Genomic DNA, 27,899 nt, shown 5'->3' with positions numbered 1-27,899 from the left:
GGTGCTGTATCATTTTGCTAGGGCTGCTCTAACCAAGTATGCCAAACTGGGGGGCTTAAACAACAGAAGTTTATTGCCTCACATTTCTGGAAGCCTGAAGTCTAAAATCAAGGTGTCAGCAGGATTGGTTCTGTTTGAGGGCTGTCAGGAGAGGGCTGTCCTAGACTTCTTTCCCAAGCCTGTGGATGGCCATCTTCTCCATCTTCTCCCTTTCTCTCTTCCTTTATATGTGTCTTTGTGTCCAAATGTCCCCATTTTATTAAACAGTAGTCCTATTGGATTAGGACTCACCCTATTGACCTCATTTTAACTTGATTACCTCTGTAAAGACCCCTTCTCCTAACAATGTCACATTCTGAGGCACAGTGGATGGGGGCGGAAGTGGGGAATGGGGGGTGAAGGGGGTGATTGGGGCTCCAACACATATTGGTGGGTTGGGGGGGAGGTGGACATACTTCAACCCATATCAGGTGCCATGCCAGTCTTCCCAGAGGGGTCAGCAACAGAGGTGAGAGACAAGGGGCAGGAGAGATCCTACATGACCGGTAAAAGTGCAAAGTGAGGAAATAGAGAACCCCCCACCCGACCTCATTCCCATTTTGTTTCCGCTATAGTCACCCTATCTGGAGCAGACCTGAACTAGCAGAGGGAGGCAGCTTCACCTTTAGACGGAATTCAGAGTTATGACTATTACACAGTATTGGGCATTTTAGTTACTGAAATCAGAATTATCTTTTTTCTTTCTTTTTTTCTTCTTAAGTTAGAGAACTGAGAAAATATAGAAAACCCCCCAGCCTTACAAAGTTGGTTTGGGGTTTGGGTAAGCAGGAGCAGGGTAACCTAAAGTTTTTTTTTTTTTTTTTTTCCCGAAAGATTTTATTTTTATGTAATCTCTACCTCCAGTCTGGACTCGAAGTCACAACCATGAGATCAAGAGCCACATACTCCACCGACTGAGCCCTCCAGGCACTCCTAAGGTTGATTTCCAATACCATTTTCTGAGTCCTACTTCATATAATTTACACACTGGATATACGTTAGTTTGCAATTTTTCAATGACTAGTGATGTTGAACTTTTTCTCCTACTTTTTTTTTTCATATGTTTGTCCATTTTCTCATATGTGATTTGTTTGTGTACTTTCTCTATGATTTAATTGTACTGTTTCTTTTTTTATCAATTCTAAAAGCTTATTGTATATTAATCATATTAACTCTTGTTTGTATATGATTCAGTTTTTTACAGTGTTATTATATCCTCTAATTTTATTATATTATTTATTTTATTATATCCTTTAAGTTTTAAATTTTCATGCACAGTAAAATCTTTCAGTTATTTTCTTAAGAGTTTTTGACTTTGCTAATATGCTTATAAGGCCAGAAGTAGGGATGTCCTTTGGCAAGTTGAAAATTCTCATTTCATATGTGATTTTTTTGGGGTCCCTGGGTGGCTCAGTCAGTTAAGTGTTGGATGTTTGATTCCAGCTCAGGTCATGATTTCAGGTCCATGAAGTGGATCCCTGCATTGGGCTCCATGCTGAATATGGAGCCTGCTTATGATTCTCTCTCTCTCCTTCTGCCCCTCCCATGCTAATGCATGCTCACACTCTCTCTCTAAATAAATAAAATCTTTAAAAAATACGTGATTTTATAATATGCTAAATTCTCACGTAATATATTTTTTAACATTTTATTCCATTCCCATGCTCTCCCTGATCTGAAACCAGTGCTACACTGTTTTAATTATCGTGACTTTATTACATATTTTTTTAAAGATTTTATTTATTTATTTGACAGAGAGAGATCACAAGTAGACAGAGAGACAGGCAGAGAGAGAGAGAGAGAGAGAGGGAAGCAGGCTCCCCGCTGAGCAGAGAGCCCGATGCAGGACTCGATCCCAGGACCTTGAGATCATGACCTGAGCCAAAGGCAGCGGCTTAACCCACTGAGCCACCCAGGCGCCCCTTATTACATATTTTTATATGTTTGGTCAAATTCACTTTACTGTCCAAAAAACATCATGGCTGTTTTGCATGTTTGGTCTTCAAGATAGAATTTGGAACTATTTTGTTCTATTATCTTTCCCTTTCTATTTTTATTATCTTGGCCAGGATTCTTGTTGTAGTTGTTGTTATTCCTCTTCTTCTTCTTAAAAATCTCAAAGGTGTTTGTGCTTCTGAGCAAGATTCTTTGTCATTTCAAAGACTTACAGGATCTTAGTTGGAAGGGGCTAGAGGAGGGTCTCTGTAGTTCCATTTCCTCATCAGGGTGTGATCTTCAATCGCAGACTTGGCATACGTCACTTGTGTATCTAGTTAAAGGAAAGTACAGTTGGATTTGGTAGCAATCTTCCCACCTCTCCCCTGCATCTTCACAAAAACAGTAACGCAGAAAATTGACCACTTCCCTGAAGGAAGTTTAGGCTTTACCATCCATGGCCAGTAGAGGTCGCAAAAACACTTATGATAGTCTCTCAAAGCATTACCAAACCCATGCTTGGACAGTTATGCAGCAATGAACATATACAGACTACATTTTATTACAGCACTTCCTCAAAGTGGAATTGTAACTTGTCATAGAGCCATTGTCAGATTGCTCACCTGTCCCCCATCCTTGCCAATACAAATAAACACACCCAGTTCATTGCAAAAGTTGGGGGACAGTGGTTCCCTCTCTCTCGCTCACACACACCCCTTCCTTTCATTGCCCAATTTATTGATAAATAAAAAAGTAATCTTTGTTAAAGGTAATTTTTCCCATTTTCTAGTTGTTCAATTATTGTATCGAATGGAGAGAATGTAGACACTAGAGAAGCAAACAAATCAGTTACCAGTAATTCCATCACAGTTAACCACTCTAATACTCTGGCATGGATGGCATCAGAGTGATCATGAATGTCTTTCTATGTCAGCAAGTATTTATCTCCCACACAAATTTTACTGACAGTTAAGAAAATAAATTTAAAAGAGCTGCCAGGGTAGCTCAGTTGGGTTGAGCATCTGGCTCTTGATTTCAGTTCAGGTCATGATCTCAGGGTCATGGGATCAAGCCCTGGTCTGGCTGCACGCTCAGTGTGGAGTCTGCTTGGGCTTCTGCCCCTGCCCCCCATAAAAAAATAAAAATCTTTAAAATTAATTTTTATACCATAAAATTAATTTTTATACTTCTTTTAAAAAATTAACTTTTTAAAAAAGTATAATTAACATACACTGTTATATTAGTATCGGTATACAAGTAGTGATTGAACACTGCATAAGTGTACCTTTTTAAAAAAAAATTTTTAAAATTTTTTAAGATTATTTATTTATTTGTCAGAGAGCGCAGGAGCACAGAGAGCTGCAGGCAAAACAGGCAGAGCAAGAAGCAGACTCCCTGTTGAGCAGGGAGCCTGATGTGGGACTCGATCCCAGGACTCTGGGATCATGACCTGAGCTGAAGGCAGATGCTCAACCAACTGAGCCACCCAGGCGTCCCAGTGTCCATTAAAAAAAAAATTACTTATTTATTTGTCAGAGAGAGAGAGAGAGAGAGAGAGAGACTGAGCACAAGCAGGAGGAGTGGCAGACAGAGGGAGAAGCAGGCTCCCTTCTGAACAATGAAACCTGATGTGGAACTCGATCTCAGGACCCTGGGATCATGACTTGAGCTGAAGGCAGACACATAACAGACTGAGCTACCCAGGCGCCCCTCCATAAGTGTATTTTCAACCTTCTCCATCTATTTCACCCATCCCCACCCCCCAGGTCTCCTCTGGCAACATCAGTTTGTCCCCTCTAGTTAAGAGTCTGTTTTTTGGTCTCTTTTTCCTTTGTTCATTTGTTTTGTTTTGTTTCTTTCTTTCTTTTTTTTTTTTCTTACATTCCACGTATAAGCCAGTAATTCCTTTACTGGGTATTTGCCCAAAGAAAATGAAAACGCTAATTCAAACAAATATATGCACCCCTATGTTTATAGCAGCATTATTTACAATAGCCAAATTATGGAAGCAGCCCAGCTGTTCATTCTGTAGATGATGGATAAAGCAGATGTGGTATAGCTATGCAATGGACTATTACTCAGCCATAAAAAAGAATGAAATCTTGCCATGTGCAACAACATGGGTACTCTAGAGGGTATAATGCTAAGTGAAGTCAGTCAGAGAAAGATAGATACTGTATGTCCTCACTCATATGTAGACTTAAGAATTTCAGTGACTTTTAAGTATCCCAGCATATGGATCCACCAGGGTTTATCTCTCCATTGCCCTGTTGTTGGGCATGTAGACTGTTTCTGTGTTTTCTATATTATGAATATCAGGGCATGTTATGAGAGGTCACTTATTCACATTCCTGGAGGGTGCCTTCCACCACAGCACCAGCGCTGGGCTTTTCCTGGGGTCCAAACATACCTAATGGTATGTTTGGGCTGGTGGCTCACACTTCTTTCTCCCAGGAGCCCCAGTTGCCAGAGGGTAGGCTCTTGCTCTGAGCAGCTGGGGGCGGAGACCTGCGAGGGGGCAGGTGAATCTCTGCCTTGGGGTCAGTTCAGGAAGTATACTGAGACTGCATGTCTAGGGTTTGCTCTCTAATTGCCTCAGCACACATTTTGATTCTGGTATATCTGTGCCCTATTGTGATTCTCTCCTTTGTATACTTTTCAGAATTGGGATTTTGGAGGTTGTAGTTGAGTCTGTTTTAGGTCTTTTGATATAATTTTCATATCCTTCACTAGAAAGTTGGTACCAGTGTTGACTCCTACCAGCAGAGATTAGAGTTATGACTGTCTTTGAAAGCTTAATTTTTCTTTCAAATGTAGGTATAGGGTGTGGTTATAGATCTGTATTTCTATTTACTGTGTAAAATACATGTTACATGTGTGGTGTGGGATTTTAAATATATATTTATATTTAATATATAAAATAGATATCAAATATAAAATAGATATCAAATTTTATATTACATACTGTAGGTTATACTTATATATTAAATGTGTGTATTTATCTACAAATTATATAAAAATGTACATTTAAACTAATTTTACCCAGAATGAACACTAGAAATGCAAGGGGAGAGTATGAACATGATTTACCTAGTTCTAAACCATCTGGGAGACTCATGAAATAATTTTGGTCATTTCACTAAGTGATTTGAAAAATAGTACTTGGTATAAGAAACAAAAATAGGTTTTTTAAAAATAGGAGTTTTTAATATATATCACTTCATTTGTAGAAATAAAGGAATCCATTTGTTAATTAATCACGAAGATCAGAATGAAGTCCAAAGACATCACCTGGGCTCTCTCTCCTCCCCTCATCCTAGGTTCAAATGATGACTAGCAGTCATTGCCTTGAGAAGCTGGACTTTTATCATGGGTCACAGATATTAAGACTTCAGGGAAGTTTGAATCATTTATTCTACATAGTGGTTTCTGTGTTTTTAGCAGGAATATAGCAGCATTGTAGATATCCAGGGTATTTTTGCATAGACTTGGAATAAAGTGAACAAAAATTCCACCATCTTTTGGAGATGTTTGAGAGAACCTGAACCCACCTTGTCCTTAGTACTGTGTGAAATTGGCCGTGATGTGCTCACGGTCGGAGGGTTTGTAGTGAGCAACTCCTGGAAACAAGCAGAGAAGAACATGAGGAGACCATGGTGTATGTAACCACCCCCACCTCCCAAATGACCAGCCCCCTTGCTAGAGGAGGAAAATCATCCCAGAGTGCAATGGGCAGCTTGATGACTATGGAAGAGCATGGAATTGAGATTTAGGGAGTCTTTGTTTCCAGGCTCAGAGTTGCCACATGGAGCATGTCTTTGGACAAGCCCCTTAAATTGTGAGATCCTCCTTTGCCTCATGTTTAAAACTGCACTAATAATATTTACCCCACAGAAACATTTCAGGATTAGGAATAATGACTGCCAGATGCCTAATATAGTATCTGACACATAGTAAGTGTGCAAGAAAATGACTTAGTTAAGCCAAGTTTAGAACATTCGAGGTAGGAACTCATGTTCACTTTTGAAGGTTTTGCCAAAAGTAGGGAAGGGCAGTGGGTTGAGAATTCTTGTGTTTCAGGGCAGAGAAGTTAGATGATGGCAGTATTGATGATCATCTTTCAAGTCACAGGGCATCAGAAAGAATAAGATCTTTCTGAGAACTTTTTGGATCTCAGAGGCCTTTCTGTTTCCCCTTCTTTCCCCAGAGAAGAAAGGTAATTGGCAGACATGAGACTAACCCTGATTTAGGTTCCTGGGCAATTCTTGAGATAAAGGTGATAGGAGAACTAATAATACTTATACTGAGCATTTGTGAGTGCGTGCTATGCAGGAGACATTGTACTTACTCATTTTAAACATGTTATTTCTAATTTTCATACTAACCCAAGAAATGGCTATTACTGTGTTCATTTCATAGCTCTGGAAACTGGTTCTGAGAAGATTCACTCCTTGCCTAAAGCAGCTAGTAAGTAGGAGAAGGGGCTTCTAACCAACCCTTATGTAACCTTGAGGTCTTTATTATGTGTTTTGCTGCAATTCAGCAAATTCTGACCAGCCAGATTTTGTTATGTACCTGATAGACTCTAAGAAAACATCTCTCCCATCGTAATCTTGGATAATGAAGCATCTTACAAAGCCACAGCCTCAGCTCTGCTGTGACCCTGCGTGGCCTCACATCTCCCTGCACGGTGATGATTAACATCCTTTAACTAGCGAACATCTTCCTTAGACAAAATAGCACGCATGGCTCTTTAACTTAGAGTTATTTTTAGTATTTGTGCAAAATTTTAAAGAATGTTAAGGTTTTGCTGAAGTCTGAATTTTATTCTTGCCTCTTACCCACAAAAATAAACCTTCTTCTATTTGGAAATTTTTAAAAAACATTAGAGCAAGAAGAAAAATGAATGCTGAGTGAAGCTGTGGGGGAAGGATGGTCATGATACAGTTTGGAAGCATGGTCTGGATGATCGCTCAGTCCCACCCTAGATGCAGGACTTGTCAAGTGCCTTTAACGCCTCCGAGACTTAGTTTCTCTCTCTGTAAAAAAGAGAATCACCGATATCTACAGAGTTGACATGTGGCATATGATAACATCACTGCAGGAAGAGCTAGGTTTCCCCTTCCTCATACTTGTTTCCCACAGGCTATGAAGTCACTGTGGTTTTATATTACATGATGATATTTAATTTTTAAATCCTAAAGTGGCCATCTTCTTGGATCACATACTACTTTTTCTACCTTTTTTTTTTTTTTTTTTGTCTCTCATGTTATCTGGGTTTTCCTTTTTCAGCTCCTATTGCTTTAAGTAGGTCAATCCACTTTTCTTGCTCACTGGATATGTCCCCATTGGCTCAGGATGGAGTCAGGATTCTTGATTTTCGAAAAAGCTATTTTAGAAAGCCAGCCACCTGTTCTATCATCCATCTACCTACTCATCATTTATCTGTTATTCAATTGAATCAATTCATATATATGAATATATATATTCATAATACATGTGTACATGTACATGTATAGTTTATCACTGTATACACAAGTATCTCACATATCTCACATGTGAGACATACAGTCTCACAGTTTTCGATTAAATGAATGAATGAATTAAATAAGTAAATGAAAGAAAGCAGCCTGCAGACTATGGAAGAAAGTCCCAGATTCCTTTCCTTTTCTCACCTTCACTCAGAGGTGTCTTGCCACTAAGGAATTGCCAGTATGTCCGCTCATGAAGATTTTCAGTGATATCATTGATAGAAGAGACGACAAGGCCCCAGGATGTCATTGTGGTTTCAAATCTGTAAGAATAAAAAATATGTGATTAACCTCATTTATGTCAGGCAATAAGGGGTTAAGGTGAAGGGACAGAGACATTCTAAATACTTTAGAGATCATATAAAAGCCTTGAAGTATCATGTCATCCACATAAAGTAACCCCAAATTACTAGAATTCATAGAGCAATTCACCAGTGTGGCAGGATACAAAATTAATGCACAGGAATCGTTGCTTTTCTGGGAAACAAACAGAGTTACAGAGGGGAGGGGAGGTGGGGGATGGGGTAACCAGGTGATGGGTGTTAAGGAGGGCACGTGTTGTGATGAGCACTGTTATACATAACTAATGAATCACTGAAAAATAATCAAAAGCTAATGATGTACTATACAGTGGCTAATGGAACATAGTTAAAAAAATGTCTCCCTTTAGGTAGAAATAAAATTAATGCAAATTAAAAATATGTTTATTTTTAAAAATGCTTAAAAGAGAAATTGCTAATGACTAATGAATATGAAATTACTTCACTTAGTATTAAATGATATTTAAATGAATGGGGTTTTTTAAAAAACCTATCAATAAGCAAATTTTAAAAAATGTAAATGCCCAACAATGGGTGAATACTTACACGAGTGATGAGATGAATATTCAAAACTGAATTTTTTTTTTTTTGGCATTGACAAAATTGTATTTTTCCACACTTTTAAGTGACATTAAAAATGCTCACGCAGTAATTGTTAGGTGAAAATGTGGGACACAAATTTTACATGAAATAACTATCCCACCCATGTGAGGGGTCACAGCTATCTATAACATGCACAGAAGAAAACACCTACCAAATCATAAAGAAATGTCAACTGATTACATTATGGACACACTTGTACATGCTTTGTCTTGTTCCATTTTTAAAAAATTTATTTGAATTCAATTAATTAACAGATAGTGTATTACTAGTTTTAGAGGTTTTGCTCGTTATGCATCACCCCCCAATGGTCTACTGTATGTATTCATGACATGCGCGGTCAGAAAAAGAAAAATCGGGCAAAATTATAGTTAAGCTCAGAGAAGTAGTAAGGTATATTCCGAGGGTATTTAAAAACTAAGTATTCTTGAAACGCAACTTTTGTCCTGACCTGTCTGTGGGAGTCAGGAGAGTATGGAACTTGGCTGTGGACAGCAGGCACAATGTATAGCACCTAATCCTGTGGAACAGGTTCCACATCCCACTCAGGTGTCACTTCCTTGGGCTTGGTCAGTTTTTCTCTCTGGCATCTCTCTGCAGAATTTGGATCACATCATTGTCCTTTGAAGGTCTCTCCTCTTTTCCTTTCCTGGCATTTCCCCTCTGCTCTTTCTGTGAGCTTAGTTTTCTCCATATTTCTCTACTGCTTCCTCTTCTTGCAAACTATGAAGACATCTCAAGTTTAATTTTATTTCTCAGGATTTATTTCTGTATTTTGTCCTCTCCTGACAGTGGAAGGAACATGAGCTTCACAGTCAACTTAACTAGTTATATGTCATGGGATCTTAGGAATGTTACTTAGCCTCTTTGGGACTATGTGGTGCTATCTGTAAAATGGGCATATAGATCATGGTTGGTTTGTTTGTTGTTTTTCATGTGGACTTACGCCCAACATGGGGCTTGAAGTCACGATCCTGAGATCAAGAGTCGTCTGCTCTGCTGACTGAGCCAGCTGGCACTCTGGACTCGTGGCTTGTTGGGAACTTGTCTCTGCTACCTCTGCACAGTTCCTCAACTTCAGTCATCCCCTCTATCAGATGACCGTCTGACCTCTTTCGCCTGTCCTGACCTCTTTTTCTAGGCCTTCATCTAAACCTCCAAAAGCTCCCTAATGTTGCTGTTTTGAACACCCACAATTAGACATGTCTAAAGGAACTAAGTCTTTTTCTCTGAAAGACATTCTTTCCTCCTGACACTCCTATCAAAAGTTTGGAAGCTTCTCTCTATTGCCACCTCCTTTCCCCCAGTACTCACAGAGCCAAGTGGCGTCTTCCTTGGTGTGAGTCTCTTTATCCTAGAAGAGGTCTTCATCACCTCACAGATTCGTTACCTCAGGCTAGCCCCAGATCTCCTCCTTGTCTCCCATTCTCGAACCAATTAACGTTTTACAACGTGACTTTTCTTACTTAAAAACTTGCAGTGCTTTCTCTAATAGGAAGTCTGATCTCCTTAACCTGGTTTTTCAGACTTTGTATCACCCAGCCTATCCTTACAGGTTACTCACTTGATTCACTATTCTCTTCTCTAGTCAAGCTGGCCTACTCACTGACCCTGAAGTCCTTGCTTATTCTTGTCTCAAATGCTTTGTCCTAGCCATTCCCTCTTTCTAGAATACCATCTTTCCCCATCTTCCTAACAGTACTTATTTTTCAAATGGGCTCCAAAGCCACAAGCCTTCCTGGACTGTTCTAACCCACAATAGACTTTCCCCCCTTTGAATTCCTGTTTGTAAAACTCCATCATATGTTGACTTGGGCGATTGAATTTTCCTGAGCCAGCTTTGATAGTTACTAGATTGCACGCTTCTCAAGGGGTGATGAAATGATGTTAAATTATAAGAAGGGAAAAAATGTAAGAAAATGAAGGAAGGAAGAGAGAATGGGAATTCAGGTGGGGTCTGGGGAGAATGGTGAACATTGCTTACAGCACTCACTTGAACATGGGATTTCTGCTTTGTGCTTCCTCTAGGACAACAAGTAGTACCGATCCACCTTTCACACTAACGTCCATGGTCTCATTGAAGAGCAGACCCACTCCCCTCAGCTGGTTATTTATGGTATATATGATGGTGATGTTGGATGCTGTGGTGGGAACAGGGCTGGGTTGAGTGGGGAGAGTTGGTTGCACTTCAACACCTGTGAAGAGCAAAGAGGTCACATTTGTTAATGATTATAGGGTTTGTATTATAGGTGAAAAAAATCTCTGTTATTGGCAACTTATCCTAAAGAAACATTTCAAGAAATGGCAAAGATTTTGTGTCTTTTTTGGGTGGTTCTGAGGAACTTGTGTGATCTATGAAGCTCTCATTTCCAATCTAGAGAATTGCTCATAGCTGAAGAGCTGATGGCTCATTTTAACTGTTTCTTTTCTTTTTTTTTAGTATCTTTTTTATTTTTTTATAAACATATAATGTATTATTAGCCCCAGGGGTACAGGTCTGTGAATTGCCTGGTTTACCCACTTCATTCACAGCACTCACCATAGCACATACCCTCCTCAATGTTCATAACCCCACCACCCTCTCCCACCCTTCTCCCCCAGCCCCCCTCAGTTTGTTTTGTGACATTAAGAGCCTCTTATGGTTTGTCTCCCTCCTGATCCCATCTTGTTATTTTATTCTTTTCCTACCCCCCAAACCCACCACATTGCATCTCCACTTCCTCATATCAGGGAGATCGTATGGTAGTTGTCTTTCTCCCATTGACTTATTTCGCTAAGCATAATACCCTCCAGTTCCACCCACGTCATTGTAAATGGCAAGATTTCATTTCTTTTGATGGCTGCATAGTATTCCACTGTGTGTGTATACATATATATACACACACACACAGTGGAATACTATGCAGCCATCAAAACAAATATATATATATATATATATATTTATATATATATAAATATATATATATATATATATATATATATATATAAATATATATATATACCACCTCTTCTTTATCCATTCATCTGTTGATGGACATCTAGGTTCTTTCCATAGTTTGGCTATTGTGGACATCGCTGCTATAAACATTCGGGTGCACGTGTCCCTTCGGATTACTGCATTTGTATCTTTGGGTTAAATACCCAGTAGTGCAATTGCTGGGTTGTAGGGTAGCTCTATTTTCAAGTTTTTGAGGAACCTCCGTGCTGTTTTCCAGACTGGTTGCACCAGGTTGCATTCCCACCAACAGTGTAGGAGGATTCCCCTTTCTCCGCATCCTCACCAGCATCTGTCATTTCCTGACTTGTTAATTTTAGCCATTCTGACTGGTGTGAAGTGGTATCTCACTGTGGTTTTGATTTGTATTTCCCTGATGCCGAGTGATGTGGAGATGGCTCATTTTATAGTGAACATTAGTTTTGTTTAAAGAATTTATAACCAGGGGCGCCTGGGTGGCTCAGTGGGTTAAAGCCTCTGCCTTCGGCTCAGGTCATGATCCCAGGGTCCTGGGATGGAGCCACGCATTGGGCTCTCTGCTCAGTGGGGAACCTGCTTCCTTCCACCTCTCTGCCTCCTTGTGATCTCTCTCTCTCTGTCAAATAAATAATTAAAATATTTTTAAAAAAAGAATTTATAACCAGAAGGGAGTATGGTTAGCCCCAAGTCATGTGTTTTACATGGTTGAGTTCTGTGGATTTGTGGGATTTTTGGTAACACTGTGAATCTGGAAGCAAAGGTAGTAAGTTTCAGACCATTTAACAAAACACCTGGGCAACTATAGTGTAGAGTCCTTGGAAAGACTCCATGGCCACCTTGTCCAGGTTGGGAAATCACTGGGAAGCAGCCTGAGGAGTTCGGTGAATGTAGCTGTGTTTGGTGTGATTAGGATTGGGTTCCTTGATTACAGTCTCTATAGACTCTGTACTGAGATACGCAGGGAATTTAGTAATCTCTGCTTATCTCAGCAAATCCGTGCAACATAAGACATGAGCACTTTATACTAGTATTTGTCTAGAAGGAGGAGTTGGAGGTATCTTTGCTAAGACTCATTATTGCTGGGGGGATAAAATTTTATGCAGGACTTCCACTTTCTTTGTGCATATTTCTACAAAGTTTGAATTTTTAAGTAGCCCTGTATGATATTTTTAATTGGCTAAAATAGAGATATTTAAAATAAAAAGGTAATATGCCAGGTTTCCATCCCATTCCTTTGGTGTGCCAGGAGCACCAAGGCCTTGTATTGAGATCCCCAAGTCTGGGCTTAAAAGCCAACTCTTTTTCTCATATGTGTCTCAGACCAGCTCAATGATTGCTCACACTTTCTTTCCTATGCACTACATGTGGCTTCTATTTCTACTTAATACTTATTTCATTCTTCCAAATGTTGTAGTTTTTGTCTACATATCTGTATCCTGACCTTGTAAAGAGCGGGTATCATAAGATAGTGCATAAGGTTTGGTGCATTTGTCAAATGAATGAAGGAAGTTATGTATCATCTGATTGTTAGGACCATGGACCTCCCCTCTTCACCAGCGTCTCACAAAATGCTATGTAAGTAGTAGGTGCTCACTTAATGTGTACTGAGTGAAGTAGACATGGGGGCTGAATTCTGAGGACAGGCTGCCATGGCTGTGTGTTAGCACACAACACTTGGGTATTGGATATCAGATGTGGCTCTGCCTACATAATGAGCCTGTGTGCCACTTAAAATTGATCCACATAAGGAGCCACTACTTTACGACATAAGGAAAGGCAGATGTTAAGAGTTCTTACCAGGGCTGCAGGACACATGAGGCACATCCAGGTATGTCTTGCCTTTCAGGGAAGGGAGGATTTGGGCAATGGACATGGGATTGTGGAATTTCCCCTGCTCAATCTCCTGAAGTATTGTGTCCATGGTCTTCTGGCAGTTCCACTCCTTGTTAGGTTGCTTAGGTGTCACAGAGAGAGCCTGGGGGCAGGAGAGAGAGGGAATGAGAGATTGATTAAGCATAGCTGAGAGTTGGCCTCTATAAGCTTTACAAGAGATATACTTGATCACTAATCTTGGGGGGATCACTCAGAGTCCAAAACTGAGCTGCCCAAGGTTTGGGACATTGTCTGTCTTGTTCCCTGCTGCGTCCCCACCTCTTAGATCAGGGTCTGTCACATAGCAGTCACACAACAAATATCAGTGTGCCAGTTAGATTTGGGGAACACTACTGGGGCTGCTGTATTTATAGCATGTTTGTATAAAACAGTTCTTGAATGTAGAATGAAGGCGAGTCCCAGGGAAAGCAAGCTTCAGGAGCAGTGTTAGTCTGGGACATCTGGTCATCCAAACATAGCAGTGCTCTTTGTTTTGTGTTGTCCTGCACAACCTTTGGTGGACTCCTCCTATACTTTGTGATCATGTCAGGACAGTTAGTCAGAGGTTCCACAAGCCTGGCCACAGGGGTGGACCCATGGCCTGGGCTGGGGTAATCCTAGAGTGCCATCCTTTTGCTAACAGTGATTAGTGGGCACCCCACTAGCCAGCATCCTTCCCTGACATACAGACATTCAGAGAGAGAAGCATGTCTTTTCCTCCTGCTGGGGTATTCAGCTGGGACCATGTAAGTAGTCACTGGGCTGTGACCATCCTCCTCAGCCACTTTGAAGAAACCATGCCATAGGAGACACTGAGGAAAACCAGGGCTGAGTGACGAAAAAAGAATAGTGCCTAAAAGCAAAATCTGAGCCCTTTATTCTGCTTAATCCTGAAACCATTTAATCTAGCCCTGAACCTTCTAGTTTATAACATGAAATAGTAAATCCCCATTTTTTTCTTAAGCAAAAATTATTTGGGTTTCTGTTATCTGAAAAGTGGTTCTTGATTAATGCTCCAAGCAATTCATTCTACTTTGCTGAGATTTGTATCACATGAGTAAAATAGAAGTCACAATTTCTTCCTACCTTTGTGGGTTCATTTGAGGTTCAGATGTGGGACAATAAGCAAAAGCATTTTGTTATGTGTAATGTGTAAGCTATTATCACCACCTCCTTCCCTTTAGGGTTGTGCTGACCATGACCCTCAGAGTAAGTCAGTGGTTTGAGATTGCTGGTGACTGATTCACCTGAAGTTTGGAATAGGAAGTGAGAGAAGAGAGTCAGATCAGAAATGGATAAGGAAGATGTGGTCCATATACACTATGGAGTATTATGCCTCCATCAGAAAGGATGAATACCCAACTTTTGTAGCAACATGGACGGGACTGGAAGAGATTATGCTGAGTGAAATAAGTCAAGCAGAGAGAGTCAATTATTATATGGTTTCACTTATTTATGGAGCATAACAAATAACATGGAGGACAAGGGGAGTTAGAGAGGAGAAGGGAGTTGGGGGAAATTGGAAGGGGAGGTGAACCATGAGAGACTATGGACTCTGAAAAACAATCTGAGGGGTTTGAAGGGGCGGGGGGTGGGAGGTTGGGGGAACCAGGTGGTGGGTATTAGAGAGGGCATGGATTGCATGGAGCACTGGGTATGGTACAAAAACAATGAATACTGTTACGCTGAAAATAAATTAAAAAAATTAAAAAAAAAGATAAAGGGCTGAAAAAAAGAACACTTGACTGGCAAGATGGAATTAGAAAATTTCATTTTTTTGAGGGCCTATTTTAATATCTTATTTTTTATACATCAAATTTTCATCAATCTATGATTATTATGAGCACACTGAACATTATCACTAATAACTTGATATGTTCCTGGGATTTATTTATTTATTTTTCCAAGAAAGAGAAAGGAATTCTTATAATTTTATTTTCACCCTTTACCTATGAGGTAGGGAGGAATTAACACCTGCGTTTTACCAGTAGAGAAACTGAGACAAACACCACAAGGAATCTACCTCAAGTCATACTAGCTTGTCTTCCCCAGAGATATAATTATAAGAAGCCTGGTGTCTTGATCCCACAATCCAGTCTTATCATACTGGCATGGGCTCAACAAAGAAGCATAGGTGATGTGTTTACCTGCATGGCAAGGCCAGTACTGTAGATGTCTCCAATGATTCCATTCTCTTTGATCCTCATGCTGACATTCTTCACGACTTCCTGTAGTACCTCACCGAACAGAATTTTGTAACCTTCATCTGAACCTCCTGGGATCTTGTTGTACATACAAGTCAGGGCCAAGGTCGCCATAGCTCCTGTGTCTGTGAATCATGGTTGGAGGGAGGTGGGTGAGACAACCATCACCCAACAATAGGAAGAGCTAACATTTACTGTGTGCTTATTGCATTCCAACTACATTATCTTCTTTATTCTTCAGGACAACCTGTGAGATAGGACCTATAATGAACTCCACTGAAGGGATAAGGAAATGGAGGCTCATAGAGGCCAAGTAATGGCCCAAGGCCACACAGCTGGTAAGTAGCAGTGCCAGGACCTGAACCCAGATCTAAGGCTCATGTTTTTAATTCATGTAGACTGGTGCTTCATTCAGTCTCATTTTTCTTGTCCCAGTGTTTATCTTTTAAAAATTTCACCGGTTCTGGAAGGCCTGGCCATCACCACCTCTCAGTGAAACCTTCTTTGGTCTGCCCAGTGCCACAGGTACAGTCTCTTTTCTGAACTTTTCAAAAAGTAGGCTCCACACCCAACATGGAGCCCAATGTGGGGCTTAAACTCCTGACCCTGAGATCAAGATGCAAGCTGAGATCAAGAGTTGGACACTTAACTGAGCCACGCTGGTGCCCCTCTTTTCTGAGCTTTTTTATCATGTGTTGTTTGGACCTGTTTTGCAATCTCAGCACTCTCTGCTCTGTTTTATCGTTACTGTGCTCTGTGAGCAACTGGATGGTGGGAACTTTGCACCCCCCCCAGGGCACCTGGCACAGGGGCATTTTCATTATTTGCATGGGAAAGTGTATGTGGATTGAATGAGCAAGCTATCGCAGGACAAGAGAGAACAAGTGAAAGACTTGCCAGATGACTTCTTTCTCTGATCTTCTCCCTCCTATAATCACCACCTGAATAGTATGACCTCATTAAGGATGACAGTGTTGTTGAAACCATTGGTGGCCAAGAAGTCAAATCTCCTGAACTGACAGACTCACTAGCAATGCATGAGGTCCCAGATGGAAAACGGAGACCTGTCTGCTCTTGAGCCACAGGGAGGGCACTAGAGTACTTGCTTATGATCTGAAAGAGACTGAAATGGGAGAGTTTGCCTGAAACAAGAGAGGTTGCAGGGGCAGGGTGGCTAACGGGGTGAAAACCCGAGATACGCTATTGCTTGAGAGTCCAAAGGAGGAAAGGTGACCATGAATGAAGGGCACGGGATAATGTCCACAGAGAGGGTATTATTCAGGGCAGGTATCATGACCTGCAGAAGGGTGGACGGAAAAGGACATGGTGCTGTAGGGGAAAAAGCTTCTCTTGACAAGCAACGGTAAGGTTACAGAATGAAGAAGTAACATGGTTCCAGTGTATCCTTGAAGGGGAGGAGCATCATGGGTTTAGGGTTCAGAGATTATCTGTTTACTAGAAAGAGAATATCAGGGTGTTATAAGGAGAAACATCGAGAGGAACAGAGAGTAGAATCATCAGTAGTGATAAAAGAGAGAGTTCAGGCGGCCTGGGTGGCTCAGTCATTTAAGTGTCTGACTTGGTTTCAGCTCAGGTCATGATCTCAGGGTCGTGAGATGGAGCCCTGTGTCTGTCTCTGCGGTCAGGGTGGAGTCAGCTTGAGGTTCTCTCTCTCCCTTGCCTTCTGCCCCTCTCCCTGCTCTCCCTCTCTATAAAATAAATAAATGAATCTTTTATATATATATATATTTATGTATATCATATATATATATATATTTTAAGATTTTACTTATTTGAAAGAAATAAATGAATCTTTAAAAAAAAAGATTTCAGGGTAAGACTTGAGTCTAGACATTGATTTAATAATTTAAGAATTTGTCTGGGAATAACTGCTGACTTGTGTGACTTATTTATTGTTCCCGGTAGAGATTCTGTCATTGTCAGACATTTCAAGTATCGCCCTGGTTTCTTTGTTTTACTGTCGCCCTTTCACTTATTCCTTAATTCACATGTCCAGCAAATGTTTGTTAAGTGCCTTCCATCTGCAGACATTTTCATGACCCTTGGCTCCTCCGCCATGGAAAGCTCCCCCCCCCCCTTTCCCCTCCTGCCGCCCCCCCCCCCCATGTCCTTGATATTCCCAGCTCAGGGCAGTGTTTGGAAGTGACAACCAACTCACCCATATAGAAGGGGGAGGAACCAAACTTCAGGATCTTGGCAAAGCGGGCTGCTATGGGTAAGGTTCTTGTTGGGTTCTCCTGGCACAATGCCAGGACCGCCAGACTGGGCCCATAGAAGGTTGAAGCTGGAACACTGGGACCTGGGAAGGGGACAGAGGGTCTCTGTAAGATTAACATTCACCATAATGAGGACTTCTGTAAAAAAGGTAAAAGTCAAACCTTTAAAGTAGAAATTTCTAGAAAACCTGTCCAAAAAAGAAAGACTCCATATTGGCAAAAGCTAACTTTAACATTTCTCAGAATAAGAACGTCACCCAGCAGGACAAGAGAATAAAAAGGATGACTGTCTTCAGGTGATGGCATAAGTCTGTTTCCCAGGATGGTGATCTTCTCTAGTACATTTGGAATCGAAGTGAATATCTCACTGTGTGGTTATCCGAAGACTCCTGAGTGGAGATAACTTGTATCCCCTCCCTCATTTTCCACTCACCCATCTTTTTTTTTTTTTTTTAAGATTTTATTTATTTATTTGACAGAGATCACAAGTAGGCAGAGAGGCAGGCAGAGAGAGAGAGAGAGAGAGAGAGGGAAGCAGGCTCCTCCTGAGCAGGGAGCCCCATGTGGGGCTCGATCCCAGGACCCTGGGATCATGACCTGAGCTGAAGGCAGAGGCTTTAACCCACTGAGCCACCTGGGTGCCCCTCACCCATCTTTTTTGTTCTAGGTTTAATACTCTCAGGAAGGCCCATTTGCCTCACCCTCCCCTCCCTTCTGCTGAGGTCTTACTTGAGGGTGGCCAGCTTTCCATTTGTCTCTGCAGAACTGACACTTTATTCCCAGGATCTTGGCAGGAGGAGTTGAGGGCCATGATGGTAAGGGCAAGTTGACCAATGGTCAGGTCTGTAGAGGAGAGAATAAAACAGTCACAAAGGTATTCTCAGGACAGAGTGTGCCAGGGATCAGGGCTGAGCTCTCTGATCTGATCTCCAGATCATTTTGATTTTTTAATAATACGATTAGAGTCAATTATCATATGGTTTCACTTATTTGTGGAGCATAACAAATAACATGGAGGACATGGGGAGATGGAGAGGGGAAGGGAGTTGAGGGAAATTGGAGGGGGAGATGAACCATGAGAGACTATGGACTCTGAAAAACAATCTGAGGGTTTTGAAGCGGTGGGAGGTGGGAGGTTGGGGGAGCCAGGTGGTGGTTATTGGAGAGGGCACGTATTGCATGGAGCACTGGGTGTGGTGCAAAAACAATGAATTCTGTTACGCTGAAAAGAAATAAAAAAAATCTTCTTAAAAAAATATCAAATCTTGTCAAAGGGGAAAAAAAAACAATACGATTAGATAATTTTTTAAAAAGTTTTTTTTTTTTTTTTTTTTTTTTAAAGTCATCGTTATACCCAGCCTGGGACTCAAACTCACAATCTGGAGATCAAGAGCCACATGTTCCCACCATGGAGCCAGCCAGGTCCCTCTAGATAGTTTTTTGATCTTGTTTTTCTTAAGGAAAGAAGTATGGAAAAATGTTGAAGGAGGGTTTAATCGAGTGACCACTGTGTGACTTGACAACTTCATCAGGAATCCCTGGTATGTTTTTCTTTTTTTTTTTTTTAATTTCTTTTCAGTGTAACAGTATTCATTGTTTTTGCACCACACCCAGTGCTCCATGCAGTCTGTGCCCTCTCTAATACCCACCACCTGGTTCCCCCAACCTCCCACCCACCGCCCCTTCAAAACCCTCAGATTGTTTTTCAGAGTCCATAGTCTCTCATGGTTCACCTCCCCTTCCAATTTCCTTCAACTCCCTTCTCCTCTCCATCTCCCCTTGTCCTCCATGCTATTTGTTATGTTTCACAAATAAGTGAAACCATATGATAATTGACTCTCTCTGCTTGACTTATTTCATTCAGCATAATGTCTTCCAGTCCCGTCCATGTTGCTACAAAAGTTGGGTATTCATCCTTTCTGATGGAGGCATAATACTCCATAGTGTATATGGACCACATCTTCCTTATCCCTATGACCCTGCATTGCACTACTGGGTATTTACCCCAAAGATACAGATGTAGTGAAAAGAAGGGGCATCTGTACCCCAATGTTTATAGCAGCAATGGCCACGGTCGCCAAACTGTGGAAAGAACCAAGATGCCCTTCAACGGACGAATGGGTAAGGAATCCCTGGTATCTATTTAGAAAAGCAGCATGAGCACCCATACAAATTCATACCTGAAAATAATTTTAACTTTACTATCTAACTTGATCCTCAGGGCAACTCCTGTGAAGTAGGCAGAACAGAGATTTGATTATTATTATCATTGTTATTATTACTGTTAGAGTCCTTGTTATTAGAATCATCTGCATTTTGCAAATGAAGGCGTGAGGTTGGTCTGTGACCTGTTCAAGGTTTCAGAGTTAATAAATGGTGGAGCCAGAGCTGCAAGCCCCCTCTTTTTACAACTGGTCTAGAGCTTATCCTGCTTTCCTGTGTAACTCTGCTGATGCTCTGACTTCACGAACCTTTCTTTCCAGGTACATAGGGAAAGGTGTTTGGGTGATTCAGGGACAATCACAGGTGGCACTGGTGTGTGTGGGGATGTGAAGTTGGGATCTGGGGCTGGAGAATCAGGGAGCGTGTGGAGAGGCTCTGATTTCTCACCTGCACTGTCACTGGCCATGAGCTTGTCAGTTAGGAGCTTCTGGGCCTCCATGTCGTAGGCTCCAGCCAGGTTCATGGCAATCAGGATGCTGGGATTGGGGTGGGCTGAGCTGGTCACAGAGTTCTCCATGAGCACTTGTATGCCATGAACCAAGGGCTGCTGTGCTGGGGGAACAGCTGAGAAGAGAAAAGCCATTTACTAAACCCCTAATCTACTCTCTCTCATCTCAGAAACATGCTTCCCATGTGTCACTCTGTTAGAAGACAGGATTAGTTAGCATTAACATTTTCAGGGACACCCATTAGCGTCCCTAACAGAGATGGAGGGGCACCTGGGTGATTGAGTCATTAAGCGTCTGCCTTTGGCTCAGGTCATGGTCCTGGGATCCTGGGATCAAGCCCCACATCTGGCTCCCTGCTTAGTGGGAAGCCTGCTTCTTTCTCCCTCTCCCACTCCCCTTACTTGTATTCCCTCTCTCGATGTCTCTCTCTCTGTGTCAAATAAATAAATTCTCTAAAAAAATAGAGATGGAGAAAACATTGACATTTTCTTTTGAGGCCAGTTAGACCAGTTAGATGTTGGATCTCCTCAAACAACCCTCATGTTTAACAAAGTGACTTCTCACTTAGGAAGTTCAAGCAATATGGCTCATGGCCATTTCATATTATTTTCAGCAGATTCCTAGAAATCACTGATTTCCTTGTATTTTTTTCTCACTCTTTTATTTTAAAGTTAACTTTTTTCAGGGGGGGTGCCTGGGTGGTATAGTTGATTAAGTGTCTAACTTTTGGTTTTTGGCTCAGGTCCTGACCGTAGGGTCCTGGGATGGAGCCCTATGTCCAGCTCTGTGCTCAGCATGGAGTCTGCTTGGGAGTCTCTCTCTCCCTCTCCATCTGCCCCACCCCACCTCACTCTCTCTTTCTCTCAAATAAATCCTTAAAAAAAAAGTTGGGGGAAATTGAAAGGGGAGGTGAACCATGAGAGACTATGGACTCTGAAAAACAATCTGAGGGGTTTGAAGTGGCGGGGGGGTGGGAGGTTGGGGGAACCAGGTGGTGGGTATTAGAGAGGGCACGGATTGCATGGAGCACTGGGTGTGGTGCAAAAATAATGAATACTGTTACACTGAAAATAAATTAAAAAAAAAGTCCTTTTTTTAAAAAAAAAGGATTTTATTATTTATTTATTTATTTGAGAGAGAGAGAGAGAGAGAGAGAGAGACTGAGAAAGAGAGTGAGAGTGACCTGTGGGCCAGCAGGGAGAGGAGCAGAGGGAAAGGGACAAGCCGACTCCTTCCTGAGAGTAGCACTCAAGGCTGGGCTCGATCCCACCACCCTGAGATTGTGACCTGAGCTGAAAGCAGGAGTTAGACGCTCAACTGACTGAGCCACCCAGGTGAACTTCCTTTTTAAAAGATTTTTTTTTAAATCTCTACACTCTGCATGGGGCTCAAACTCAATCCTGAGATCAAGAGTTGCATGCTCCTCAACTAAGCCAGCCCGGCACCTCCTTTTTTTCTCAGTCTTATATGGAAAATATGGAAGACATGGGATACGAGCTGTCCTCAGTGAGTTCCAACATCCCCCAGCAGTGGCACTTGGTCAGAACAGCTCTGAGCATCTCTCTTTGTGCCACCAGCCATTGTTCCTGCACCACTATTTCAACCTCTTCTAAGGTAAAATGCATAGACTTGCCTCTCCAAGCACTTACAGGGTTCAGTCAGGAAAGATGCAGCACACACTCACCCTGACTCGCCCACTTGGAACTCCTAGAGTGATTGCTGTTTTCAATCACTTTCTCCTCAGCAGACCTCTATGTGTGAGGTTTCCCCCTGTGCCCGGGGGAACTGCTCCCCTGATCTCTCTGGAAAAACCACCATACTCACAGCATGAACTTCGGGTCCAGGTGCTGGTCCCAGCTGCAGCCCAGAGAAGGTTCAGGAGGGGGAGGGTGAACCGGGTCATCCCACTCTCTCTTGTTTAGTCTACAGCTCCTGTGTACAGATCCCCGTGTTTGAAAGCAGGGTGTTTCTCTACTTTCTCTTATATGTGCTTCTTTTTGTCAAACAGTCTGGCGTCCTCCCCCTTCTGGCCACTCCTAACTACTTAAGCTGACCCCTCCTTCTCTGATAGAACTAATTTCCACATGCTTATCTAAGTTCCGGCCTATCCATCCTCCCAGGTGTGTGGAGGTGACTTCTAGGTGGCACAGTCGTAGGAGACACTTGGGGCTGAGTGTGCAGTGATGGCCATGACAGAGTGTCCTTCCCCACAATTCTGGGTCATCACATCAGGAGTGTGGCTGGTGTGCGAGTAAGCATAAACCGGCCTTCCTCCTGGGCCTTTACACACCTGCCCAGACAACCTCCTGGCTGTTGGTCAGTAGCCGCTTCACCGAAGGTTAGGCAGTTCTTAAGGCACCACCTTGCTTTTGGTTCGAGACACTTGCTTTGTGAAGTTGGCCTTTTTGCAGTTAATAAGTTGCTGTGACCTGAGTCCCAGCCTAGGCCCTTTAAGGTTGATTGACTTCAGGTGAGCAATGGACCCAAGCTTCCCAGAAACTGTATGTTTGTTTTTTAAGTAGGCTCCATGCCCAGTGTGGAACCCAAGGCAGGGCTCCAGCTCATGACCCTGAGATCAAGACCTGAGCTGACATCAAGAGCGGATGCTTAGTGGACCTGAACCACCCAGGGGCCCCGCCCAGAGATTGTTTCATTTGATTTTTCTTTCTTTATCTGGGAACAAAGCAATTTCAAACACCTAGGGCTTTCAGATACTATCTTTTAAAGTAAGTAATTAGAAAATGTGGATCAATATATTAAATGTTAAATGCAGCTATATTAAAGCAAAGTATACCTTCCTATAACATATAACTAGAAATAGTATTTGAAATTATGAAGGGAGGGGCTAATTTTTTTTGGTAACTACTGGAATTTAAGCAGCTTCATTTGGTGGGGCCGTTCTTTAGTGACTCCGATCTTAGAATAAAATTCCAAGTCATTTTTAATGACAAGACCCTGTCAGTTCTGGCTCCTGGTTGCCTTTTGGACCTCCCCTCCAACTGCCTTCTCCCTTGCTCCCTCTGCTCCAGCGGCACTGAGCTTCTTGTTCCCTGAACCCATCACCAGCCTTTGGATTTGCTGTCCACACTGCCCGGGACACTCCTCCTCAAATATTCTCATTGTGGCTCCCACACTTCCTTCATGTCTTTGCTCAAGGGCCAGTTCTCAAAGAGGTCTTCCCAGACCATCTCTCTTATGTAGAAGACAGTGTCACCCCCCTGGACACCCACTGTGCTCCTTCCCTGTTAGGGTTCCTCACCCTCTGTCACACTGTGTGATTTGTTTACTGTCTGTCACCCTCTCCATTGGAATGTCCACTCCAAGGGGGAAGGGTCTTTGTTTCTTGTTCACTGTTCTATCTCCAGCTTTTGAGCTACTGTACTGCTTATTTCACAGTAGGAACAATAATTTTTGGATGAGCAAATTAATGAACAAATATAGGACATTTTTTTTTCTTTCTCGGGGGAGTGTTGGTGGTTTTGTGAGATGAAAGCACAGGATATATATTGGAGTGCATTAGACAGCTTTTGACATGGCCCCGTGTTCCCACATCCTGATATCCATGCCCTTGTGAAATCCCCTTCCCCAGAGTGTGGGCTGGCCTCACTTCTCGTGAATATAATGCAGGAAAAGTTATATGATGAGGAGACAAAGGTCCAACTTCCCTCTTGCTTGCAGTCTCTCTCTGGCTCTTCTTGCTTCTTGCTCTGAGAAAGCCAGCTGCCATGTTCTGAGCTGCCTGGTAGAGAAGCCTCTATGGAAGGAACTGGGGGTAGCTTCCAGTCAACAGCCAGGGAAGCAGAAATCCTGCCAACAACCATGTGAATGATCTTGAAAGCTGATTCTTCCCCAGTTGAGATTGCAGATGAAGCTTCATTTGACATCTTGATTGTGGCCTCATTGAGAGACTCTGACCCACAGAAACTTGAGATAATATATCTTGTTGTTCTAAGCCATCAAGTTTTGTATTATTATCTACTATGTAGTGTACAGTGGGGTGAGACCAGAAAGACAGTTTGAGGGGTTTGCATGTCATGTGAAGGAGTGGTAGGCACAATTATGCCCACCCCCAACACCATACAGGTATCTACATCCTAATCTCTGAAATCTATGAATATGTTAGGTCACATGGCAAGGGGGAACTAAGGTTGCTAAAATGAGCTGATTTTAACATAAGAAGATTATTTTGGTTTATATCAGAGGATCCACTGTAATCAGAGGTCCTTATTAGTGGAAGAGAGAAGCAGCAGAGTGAGTCAGAGAAGGGGATATGGTGATGGGAACAGAGGTGGGAGTGATCTGAGTGCTGCTTTGAAGGTGGAGGAATGCTAGCTTCCTCCAGAAGCTGGAGTAGGTGAGGAAATGGGTTTCTCCCCTAGAACCTCTAGAAGGAACTCAGCCCTTTCAACACCTTGATTTTATCTCAGTGAAACCCCTTTCTGACTTCTGACCTCCACAACTGTATGATGATGTGTTTGCCTTAAGCCAGTAATTAGTGGTAATTTGTTGCAGCAGCGGTAAGAATCTAACACAGGATTAGGATCCCAGCATGGCACTGACTTTGGGTTTCAGTGCCTGATTGTGCCCATCCTGAGATAAGCCACAACCCCTTCATGTGCCTGCTCTTTAAACACACTTTTCCTTATAAATTGCCACAGCCGTGGTTGTTGCAAGACTGGTTATGATACAATTGTCTCACTTAGCAAATAACTTCCAGAACAGAAACCACACAGGCCATACATTTCTTAACTCATATATTTCAACAGTCCTTGACTAACTATTGAGGGAACTATTTTTTTTTTTTTTGAGAGACGGGGTGTGGGGAAGATGGGGGAGGGGCAGAGTGAGAGAGAGGGAGGAAGAGAATCTCACGCAGGTTCCATGCTGAGCACAGAGCCTGACTTGGACCTTGATCTCAGGACTCAGATCATTGACTGGGCCAAAATCAATAGTCAGATACTCAACTGACTGAGCCACCCAGGCATTCCTTGATGGAAATTTTTCAATTTATTTGCCTGTTTTCTCCCGTGCCTCACTGTCTGGCATCCAAGCACCCAGACTCTCAATGGACATCTGAGAGGTTTATTTGTGTTGATTATTCTCTGCTGTGGCAGCAGAGGGAAGTTTCTCCCCTCAGACCCTCTTGGTTCTGTCGTAGTGTTAAGCCTTAGAGCTTCTTATAAGACAGGTGTGGCCAGAGCTAGGATTCCCTGGGCAATGTCAGTAGAATGCAAAGGGAATGTTACTCCATTTCTCTCCATGTCTGTCTTTGTGATTAAATCCATTCCTATCAGATAGCAATGTTACTATATTCTACTATGGAGCCAATGGTTGGGAGAAACTGAGCTCTGTCTGTTAGGAATGGAGGCTCATGGTGCTACAGGGAAGTGTTAGAAACACAGTGGCATTAACTGAGATTTTATGTTTGATCCAATGAGAGTAATTAAATGAGAATTGCCAAGGAAATGACTTTTTCATGCTGTGATAACATGTTATTTGATTCTGTGTCAGTGTGCCAACTAGAATATCCTTATACCACATTTGGGATAATAGGTCTAATATAAATTGTGTGCTTTACTGATGTTGAGTGGTTATTATCGAAAGTGACCTAGAATCTTTGTGAAATTGTCTGCATTCTCAAAAGGACCTATTCCAACTTCATTATTTGAGATTCAATTTCAGTGTCCATTGGAGGTTCAGTACTTCCTGTAATTTTTTGCTTGAGCGTCATTATTTTTCCTGATTGACAAAACCAACCATATGTGCTGGTTTTTTTTTTTTTTTTTTCGAGGATATTACCAGTTTCTAATCTGTCTTTTTGAGTGTAATTATTAACATGGTTTACTTTCACTCTTTACAGTGTTGAGGTTGGATGATAAGTTGTATGGTCACACTGTGTATCATAGTCAGGAATAGCAATTATGTAACATTCTGCATATTTATCACCATAAGCCATTATCCCTCAATTTCACATAGCTTGTAGAGTCTACAAACAGGTCTGACAGCTGCTGCCCATGTGAACAGCACCATGGAGGTCTCCTGTCTCTAACTTAGCTTTCAAAATGAGACCTAGACCCAAGGGGATAGAATCCATTGCTGTCTAGTGATGAGGTCATCTGTCATATCCAGTTAATGAAGGATAGGTGGAGATGACCCTGAGGGTTGAGGACCAGTAACAGAAAGCAATGGTCAAAGCCTGACTATGAAGCAGTGTTGCTGGTGGAGGGGAGGAAGCTAAGAGTATCATGAAGGGAACACAGGAGAAAAGAGGGAGACGCTTATAAAATAATTTAACTAATTCTGCCTGAAGGCGTCTTCCTTTTGGGGTAGCTTTATTTAAAGATTTTATTTATTTATTTGAGAGAGAGCGAGGTAAGGAGCAGAGGGGGAGGCAGAGGGAAGGGGGGAAAGAATCTGAAGCAGGCTTCATGTTCAGCATGGAGCTAGCCATGGTGCTAAACCTCACTGAGCTCATGACTGAGCAGAACTCAAGTATGCGACACTTAACTGACTGAGCCACCCAGGCACCCCTGACTTATTTTTATTTTTAGATATATTTATTTGAGAGAGAGAGAGAGAGAGCTGGGTGAGGTGCAGAGGGAGAGGGAATGGGAGAGAGAGAATCTTCAAATAGACTCCTCTTTGAACAGGTAACAGGTAACCCAACACCACTGATCCCAGGGCGTTAAGTTCAATGACCTGAGCCAAAACCAAGAGTCAGCTGCTGAACTGACTGAGTCATCCAGGCACCTGTAGGTGCCCCTGACTTAATATATATATATTTAAAATGTGAATTCTACTGAAATCATCAAAGGTGATTTTTTCTGCATATGTATTTTTTTAAAAGATTTTATTTATTTATTTGACAGAGAGAGAGAGAGAGAGAGAGATATTCCGCATGTGTATTTTGATGATACGAATATCAGAGTGATTTTTATGGTGAAATAAAGGAAAATACATGTGGAAGAAGAAAAAAATGGAACCCAAGGGAGATAGCTGGAGAGTATTCCTGAGACTTTATGGATTGGTCTTTTATGTAGAAGTCTCACCTTTCCCTCTTTCTTCAGAGCAGTATTTTTTCTCTCTACCCACTGCCTTTCTGAGGTCAGTATGTCCACTCAGTTAGTCCCTTACATCTGGGCCTCAGAGAACTGCCTCCCTAGAGATTTTCTACCTGATCTCATTGGCTGATGCTTCAACACTAGATCTAGAACCTTATCTCCATTCCCACTCACTGCCTGAGGTCACCCACACAGTTAGCAGTGGAACATTGAGTAGAACTCAGTTTAGACATATGGTCTAATCTCTTTTCCCTTCCCCTTCCTTCTATCAATAATCCCCCTTTAAAATGAAATGATTAGAAAATGCTCCTTTTGTATTGTTGTTGATCTTTTATTGAACACATAAAGAGAGAAGGGGAGGTTATTGATGCTCCTATTAAAATGGAGATGAGATTTGCGACGACGTGGATGGAACTAGAGGGTATCATGCTTAGCGAAATAAGTCAATCAGAGA

The 27,899-nt window shown here is 42.0% G+C and overlaps 1 protein-coding gene across 1 annotated transcript; it reads right to left on the bottom strand.

The window, feature by feature from the left end:
* Positions 1-2,107: 2,107 nt before the first annotated feature.
* LOC111150230 (gastric intrinsic factor) lies at positions 2,108-22,287 on the bottom strand. The gene is made up of 10 exons (XM_022507654.1): positions 22,209-22,287; positions 20,323-20,499; positions 18,442-18,555; positions 17,655-17,795; positions 15,419-15,600; positions 13,197-13,374; positions 10,419-10,620; positions 7,650-7,768; positions 5,526-5,594; positions 2,108-2,308 (listed from the first exon to the last, which is right to left on the bottom strand). The coding sequence occupies exons 1-9, from the start codon at positions 22,285-22,287 to the stop codon at positions 5,533-5,535; spliced, it is 1,254 nt and encodes a 417-aa protein (XP_022363362.1). The 3' UTR covers positions 2,108-2,308; positions 5,526-5,532.
* Positions 22,288-27,899: the final 5,612 nt, after the last annotated feature.

Source organism: Enhydra lutris, unplaced genomic scaffold (genome assembly GCF_002288905.1).
Source record: "Enhydra lutris kenyoni isolate GAN:26980312 unplaced genomic scaffold, ASM228890v2 scaffoldscaffold22, whole genome shotgun sequence".
Classification (NCBI taxonomy): Eukaryota; Metazoa; Chordata; class Mammalia; order Carnivora; family Mustelidae; genus Enhydra; species Enhydra lutris.
Note: the sequence above shows the minus strand (reverse complement) of the source record. Positions and strands in the feature narration are given on the sequence as shown.